Raw genomic sequence first — 7300 nt, forward strand, 5'->3', positions numbered from 1 at the left:
CCCCACCATGTCCTGTGATCACAGCGCTGAACCTTCCCCGCCATGTCCTCTGTGATCACAGCGCTGACCCTTCCCCGCCGTGTCCTCTGTGATCACAGCACTGACCCTTCCCTGCCGCTTCCTGTGTGATCACAGCGCTGACTCTTCCCCTCCGTGTCCTCTGTGATCACAGCGCTGACCCTTCCCCGCCGTGTCCTCTGTGATCACAGCACTGACCCTTCCCTGCCGCTTCCTGTGTGATCACAGCGCTGACTCTTCCCCTCCGTGTCCTCTGTGATCACAGCACTGACTCTTCCCCGCTATGTCCTCTGTGATCTCACACAGCACTGACCCTTCCCTGCCGTGTCCTCTGTGATCACAGCACTGACCCTTCCCCGCCGTGTCCTCTGTGATCACAGCGTTGACCCTTCCCCGCCGTGTCCTGTGATCACACACAGCACTGACCCTTCCCCGCAGTGTCCTCTGTGATCACAGCACTGACCCTTCCCTGCCGTGTCCTCTGTGATCACAGCACTGACCCTTCCCCGCCGTGTCCTCTGTGATCACAGCGTTGACCCTTCCCCGCCGTGTCCTGTGATCACACACAGCACTGACCCTTCCCCTCCGTGTCCTCTGTGATTACAGCACTGACTCTTCCCCGCTATGTCCTCTGTGATCTCACACAGCGCTGACTCTTCCCCTCCGTGTCCTCTGTGATCACAGCACTGACTCTTCCCTGCCGTGTCCTCTGTGATCACAGCACTGACCCTTCCCCGCCGTGTCCTCTGTGATCACAGCGTTGACCCTTCCCCGCCGTGTCCTGTGATCACACACAGCACTGACCCTTCCCCGCAGTGTCCTCTGTGATCACAGCACTGACCCTTCCCCGCCGTGTCCTCTGTGATCACAGCGCTGACCCTTCCCCACCGTGTCCTGTGATCACAGCACTGACCCTTCCCTGCCGCTTCCTCTGTGATCATAGTTCTGACCTTCTCCCTCAATATTTCTGACGCTCTCGTATATTCTTTTTCTTTCTTTTTTTTTTTTTTTTTTAAGGTGTCCCACGTTTTGGCCGCTCTGCAGGCTGGAAACCGTGGCACACAGGCTTGTATCACCGCTGCTAGTGCTGTGTCCGGTATAATTGCGGATTTGGACACCACCATTATGTTTGCCACAGCGGGAACATTGAACAGAGAGAATGCCGAGACGTTTGCTGATCACCGGTGAGCAGAGATTTTTGTGGCTGCTGGGTTTGGGGTGGCTGGCTGCCGTGCAGTGACCCTGTATTTTCTGCTTTCCAGTGAGGGCATCCTGAAGACGGCAAAAGCTCTGGTAGAAGACACAAAGGTTCTGGTTCAGAACGCGACGTCCAGTCAGGAGAAACTGGCCCAGGCCGCCCAGTCCTCTGTGACCACCATCACACGCCTGGCGGAGAACGTCAAGCTTGGTGCTGCCAGTTTGGGGTCTGACGACCCAGAGACTCAGGTAAAGCCGGAGCGACCCACTGTGTCCATCCATTGCGCAGCTTCAATCTCGGATATAGGAACTCTAGACACTTGATGGGTCAGTAGACCAAGAAACAGTGACTCCACCAGATCAGTCACAGTTTCCTGCTCCCTCCGACACCCGTCTGTGCCCATTGCACTGTCCCCCCCACCAGAGTCCGACATCTCCCAGCCCAGTATGACATTTTCTGTTTTTTTCAGGTTGTTCTTATAAATGCCGTGAAGGATGTGGCCAAAGCCCTGGGTGATCTCATCAGTGCCACCAAGGCTGCGGCTGGCAAGTCAAGCGATGATCCGTCGGTGTACCAGCTGAAGAATTCGGCCAAGGTTTGTGACTGCCCTGTCCGGTCTGAATGATTGCTGACATGATGCCAGAGTCTAGGGGGTCGCTCACACTTTTGTGCTTCCAGGTGATGGTGACCAATGTGACGTCTCTCCTGAAAACCGTGAAAGCCGTGGAAGATGAGGCCACCAAGGGGACGCGAGCTCTTGAAGCTACAATAGAGCACATAAGACAGGAGCTTGCGGTGAGTCCTGGGGGCGCGTGGTCAGATCACAGGGTTCAGTATTGCAAGGGAGGGGCTTTATTATTAACCTCTTACTTCCCCTCTCAGGGCTTTATTATTAACCTCTTACTTCCCCTCTCAGGTTTTCTCCTCTCCAGACCCACCTCCTCAGACTTCCACTCCAGAGGACTTCATTCGTATGACCAAAGGCATCACGATGGCGACCGCCAAAGCCGTTGCTGCAGGAAACTCATGTCGCCAGGAAGATGTCATAGCCACAGCGAATCTGAGTCGCCGAGCTATCGCGGACATGCTGCGTTCATGCAAGGTGCAGTCATTTGACACGTGGAGGTGTAGTGACCACACAAGGAGCGAAGCTTTGCTAGCTGTGTCCTCTCTTACAGGAAGCCGCCTACCACCCTGAAGTGAACCCAGATGTGCGAATCCGGGCTATGAGGTTTGGTAAGGAGTGCGCCACTGGCTACCTGCAGTTGCTGGACCACGTCCTGGTGGTGAGTGTGAATGTCGGGGTGGCAGGGCTGCCACATGTGGGCGTTGACAGTGGACCCATCTCTCCAATGTTCTCTCCATACGCAGATCCTCCAGAAGCCGAGCGCTGAGCTGAAGCAGCAGCTGGCCGCCTACTCCAAGCACGTGGCCGGTTCAGTGACGGAGCTCATTCAGGCTGCGGAGGCCATGAAAGGTGCCACGTGTGCTCCACATTACTTCCAGTGTATACCGTGAGGGCCGGGGGTGATAGCAGGTCCAATGAGTGAGGGGTGGGAGGCCGAGAACATGAGTGGGGATAATAAAGGGAACACTGCAGTCCTCAATTATGAGGGGCCGTGGGTTCAGGCTCCGGGCTTGGACTCAGGCTCAGCACTTAAGCTCTTGCTCAGGACGCTGATATTACAGGATTCCTGCAGGTCGGAGGAGTTTAAGCATTTAAGTCTCGGTGTGTGTATTTTTATTATTTCACTGCATCTAAATTGAAGCCACGCGTAGAGCACACACAAAGTGGACATTTTCAGTAAGAACATTTCACACGCAGACCAATGTGTCTCCATGGTGACAGGCAGCAGAGTCTCTGTAGTCATCCTGCTGTTATGCTGTCCGGTCTGTCTCCTGCGCTAGGGGACAAATAGAAGTGGATGTGCAGGATCCGACTACACGAGGATTGTTTGTAGTCTGTTACCATAGAGACAGACAAGGTTTCACACTGGTGACACCTCTACACTGTGGTGGGGACTTTTTAATGTCCCTTTCTTTTTCTTTCATGGACCAGGTACTGAATGGGTGGACCCTGAAGACCCCACAGTCATTGCTGAGAATGAGCTGCTGGGAGCCGCAGCCGCTATCGAGGCGGCAGCAAAGAAGCTGGAACAGCTAAAACCGCGTGCCAAACCCAAGGTACTTCCATGAACCATAGGTGAACTTACACCCCAACTAGACACCCGATTGTCCTGAATCAGTACCATGGTAAGACCCCAAACCTGTCATTACCCAGATTCCTGAGCTTAGGGCCCCCACGTACGAGTCAGACCCAAAATGACCATCCTGGAATGTGTAGGAGCTCCACATGTTGATATTGCCCAGGTTGTGGACGTGCCAGAGCTGTGGACATACCCGAGCTGTGGACATGCCCGGGTTGTGAACGTGCCGAAGCTAGGGATGTACCCTAGCTGTGGACGTGCCCAAGCTGGGGACGTACCAGAGCTGTGGACACAAGCTGGGGACGTACCCGAGCTGTGGACGTGCCTGGCTGCGGATGTACCCAAGCTGGGGATGTACCCAAGCTGTGGACGTGCCTGTCTGCAGATTTGCTGAAGCTGGGGTCGTACCCTAGTTGTAGATGTACCTGAGCTGGGGAGATACCCAAGCTGTGGACGTGCCCGGGCTTTGGATGGTCCTTTAGCTGTGGACGTGCCTGTCTGCAGAATTGCTGAAGCTGGGGTCGTACCTGAGCTGGGGTAGTACCCGAGCTGTAGATGTACCTGAGCAGGGGAGATACCCAAGCTGTGGATGTGCCCGGGCTTTGGATGGTCCTTTAGCTGTGGACGTGCCTGTCTGCAGAATTGCTGAAGCTGGGGTCGTACCTGAGCTGGGGTAGTACCCGAGCTGTAGATGTACCTGAGCAGGGGAGATACCCAAGCTGTGGACGTGCCCGGGCTTTGGATGGTCCTTTAGCTGTGAACGTGCCTAAGCTGGGGACGTACAGTCTGTGAAGGAGCTCCCATACTAGCAAGGTGAAGTTTCCTCCTCTCGATGGAGATGGCCTCTGCTCACAATGTGCCTGAGGCTTGGTGGCTCCATGGCTGTCAGGTTTCCATTCCTCCGGCATGTGTCGGCTCATCGTATCATTGTGTGTTCTTCTGTTTTTGCAGCAGGCGGATGAGAGCTTGAACTTTGAGGAGCAGATCCTGGAGGCAGCAAAGTCCATTGCAGCAGCCACCAGTGCCCTTGTGAAAGCAGCTTCTGCTGCCCAGAGAGAGCTGGTGGCTCAGGGCAAGGTGGGTTCTTGTGTCTTATTCTGCTTTCCACCTTGTGCCTGCGGGGGGGTTCGTACATCCTCTCGTCGTTTGCTTGATTATTCATTTCTTTCTTGCCCAGGTTGGAGCGATCCCAGCTAATGCCGTGGATGACGGGCAGTGGTCGCAGGGCCTGATCTCTGCTGTGAGTATCTGGGCATGGTGAGTGCAGACTCCGAGTCTTGCAGTAGTGTAGCTGATGGCTCTGTTTGCCTCCATAGGCCAGGATGGTTGCCGCTGCTACGAGTAACTTGTGTGAGGCAGCTAACTCTGCGGTTCAGGGTCATGCCAGCGAGGAAAAGCTCATTTCATCCGCAAAGCAGGTGGCTGCATCCACCGCTCAGCTACTGGTGGCTTGTAAAGTGAAAGCCGACCACGATTCAGAGGCCATGAAGAGACTGCAGGTGAGTGCAGCGAGGGCGGATTTGTGACCTGGGAGAGGCCATTGCCTCTAATAATGATGTATGTCCGCAGGTGGCAGGGAATGCTGTGAAGAGAGCGTCGGACAACCTCGTCAAAGCTGCGCAGAAGGCAGCAGCGTTCCAAGAATATGACGAGACAGTGGTGGTGAAGGAGAAGATGGTGGGGGGGATCGCACAGGTGAGATGGGGCCTCAGCTGTACGCACAGATGACCTATCCCTTGCTCGGGTCATGAAGCTTCTCATTGCAAGGACACAGCCTGCAGGCACTGCGTCATTGCCCTCATGTTCAGGCACTTGCCGCCATATTGCCATGCAGTAGTAGCAATTACCTGGGTGAACTGTCCCTCCCTGATGACTCTGCCTGAATACTTCTTTGTGACGTTGAGGCCCCTTGACTGTTTTCGTCAGTCATTGCCCACAATCTTGACATCGTGTTCTTGCTTTACAGATTATTGCGGCTCAGGAAGAAATGTTGCGGAAGGAGCGTGAGCTGGAGGAAGCGCGGAAGAAGCTGGCCATGATCAGACAGCAACAGTACAAGTTTCTGCCGTCGGAGCTGCGGGAGGACTCCCAGAACTGAGCCTTTTCCACTGCTCACACCATTAACATTACCCTTCTTCCCGGCTGCTGAGGCTAACCGGCTTCTCCCGCTCACTAATCGCTCTTGCACATGGTCCTCAGTAGTCTCTTTGAAGCCGGCGCTCTGGGACTTGGGGCCACAACGTTTTCCTTCTTCCTCAGATGACTCCACTGGAAGGAGTGGTGTGTGTCTTGTGTGGATGTTGTGCGCTCCCAGCTGAACGGTTTGTCCTGTACTGCTGGTGCCTTATTGCCCTGACTCTGGCTAGTAGCCGGGCTGGTGCCTTATTGCCCTGACTCTGGCTAGTAGCCGGGCTGGTGCCTTATGGCCCTGATTCTGGCTAGTAGCCGGGCTGGTGCCTTATGGCCCTGATTCTGGCTAGTAGCCGGGCTGGTGCCTTATGGCCCTGACTCTGGCTAGTAGCCGGGCGGGTGCCTTATGGCCCTGACTCTGGCTAGTAGCCGGGCTGGTGCCTTATGGCCCTGACTCTGGCTAGTAGCTGGGCTGGTGCCTTATGGCCCTGACTCTGGCTAGTAGCTGGGCTGGTGCCTTATTGCACCTGTCTATGCTGTATTAACCCCGCTGCTTGCCCTTTTTGCTGTCCTCCCCGGAGCGCTCAGAGGGAGGTGGAGTGAATGCCGTGTGACTGGCGACCTCTGTGTGATCAGATGTGTGTTCCTCCGTGCCAATAAGTGCCTGAACGTGCCGTGCACAATCAAACTGTTACTCCGTAGCGAGCAGCGCGCTTCCTCGTCCCCGTGATGTCCCGTTACATTTCTATATAAAGTATCTATTTTTATTTTGCATTTTGTTGAAATTTTATATGCTCTTGTGATGGACTCCGAGCGGTGCCGTCTGTGCCCACTCACCTTCACGGCTCCATCAAAACTATCACCAATAAATATCTTCACATCGGAGTGTCGCCTGTTACATCACTTGCATGTAGGATAGCTGCGGAGACACCATCGCGTGTTTCTCAACGCAAGCAGTGAATAGCCAGACCTTTCCCCGGGAAGGAACAACCACGGGAAGGGCAGCATCCATTAAAGGAAAACATCCAATACAGGAAAACCACCTATGCCAAGCATGGTATCCATCCACAGACAGCTGTTTCGGGGTGTTTGCCCCTCATCAGTGTGGAGTAGGAATCTGGCTATTAGGAGCAGTGCCTAGTAAAAGCCTGTTACATCACTGACATGGCCGGGGTCTGTGGATAACCTAGTGCTGGGGACGGTGATGGCTGCACAGGGCACGGCTGCCATTAGTAGTAAGATGCTGATGTAAACTGTGGTCAGCTAATGTGTCCTGCAGCTCTGACCGTGGTGGAGGCCTCTAAGGTGATGAGTCACTAGGCCACCAGGGAACCATTATAAAATATCCCTGAGGGTTCAAAAATATATTCTACCATTGGTCCGTCCCACAATGCTTAAGAAGTTTTCTCTCTGTGCCTTTATTACCTGAAGTCCTTGACTGACCATGATAGCAAGAATGTTACATATGCTGCCTGCCGGGTAGTCCATGCCCATGCTGCCTAACTGTCATGGTCGGCACAGGCTTCAGCTCTGGCCTAGTAGAGGACCGGCGGCAATCACCAGATTTGTAAGAAAAACATTTTGGCAATGGTAGTTAAATCTTTTGGTGGAGTTATTTTTCGCTTGGATGCAAAAAAAAAATGTTTCTGATATGTGAAAGGTTTTGATTAGTGGCGGTCATGGTGTGGAAAGCCTTACCGTGGAGAAGTGCTGATCCGGGAACGCTCTTCTCCAGGATGGGGGACAC

At 54.2% G+C, this 7300-nt stretch overlaps 1 protein-coding gene across 6 annotated transcripts in view; it reads left to right on the forward strand.

The window, feature by feature from the left end:
* TLN1 (talin 1) overlaps positions 1–6438 on the forward strand; it is a 197409-nt gene extending 190971 nt beyond the window's left edge. For 4 of the 6 annotated variants that reach the window (XM_077281283.1, XM_077281282.1, XM_077281285.1 and 1 more), the window contains 13 exons: positions 1036–1202; positions 1281–1464; positions 1686–1811; positions 1895–2011; positions 2133–2318; positions 2395–2502; positions 2588–2693; positions 3276–3400; positions 4375–4500; positions 4601–4663; positions 4740–4922; positions 4993–5118; positions 5390–6438. In XM_077281283.1, coding sequence (XP_077137398.1) covers positions 1036–1202; positions 1281–1464; positions 1686–1811; positions 1895–2011; positions 2133–2318; positions 2395–2502; positions 2588–2693; positions 3276–3400; positions 4375–4500; positions 4601–4663; positions 4740–4922; positions 4993–5118; positions 5390–5521 — 1749 coding nt within the window. In that variant the 3' untranslated portion in view covers positions 5522–6438. The remainder of the gene's footprint in view (positions 1–1035; positions 1203–1280; positions 1465–1685; positions 1812–1894; positions 2012–2132; positions 2319–2394; positions 2503–2587; positions 2694–3275; positions 3401–4374; positions 4501–4600; positions 4664–4739; positions 4923–4992; positions 5119–5389) is intronic. The other 2 variants (XR_013220935.1, XR_013220936.1) reach the window with 1 other exon arrangement.
* The last annotated feature ends 862 nt before the right edge of the window (positions 6439–7300 follow it).

The sequence above is a fragment of the Ranitomeya variabilis genome, chromosome 1 (assembly GCF_051348905.1).
Source record: "Ranitomeya variabilis isolate aRanVar5 chromosome 1, aRanVar5.hap1, whole genome shotgun sequence".
Lineage (NCBI taxonomy): Eukaryota > Metazoa > Chordata > Amphibia > Anura > Dendrobatidae > Ranitomeya > Ranitomeya variabilis.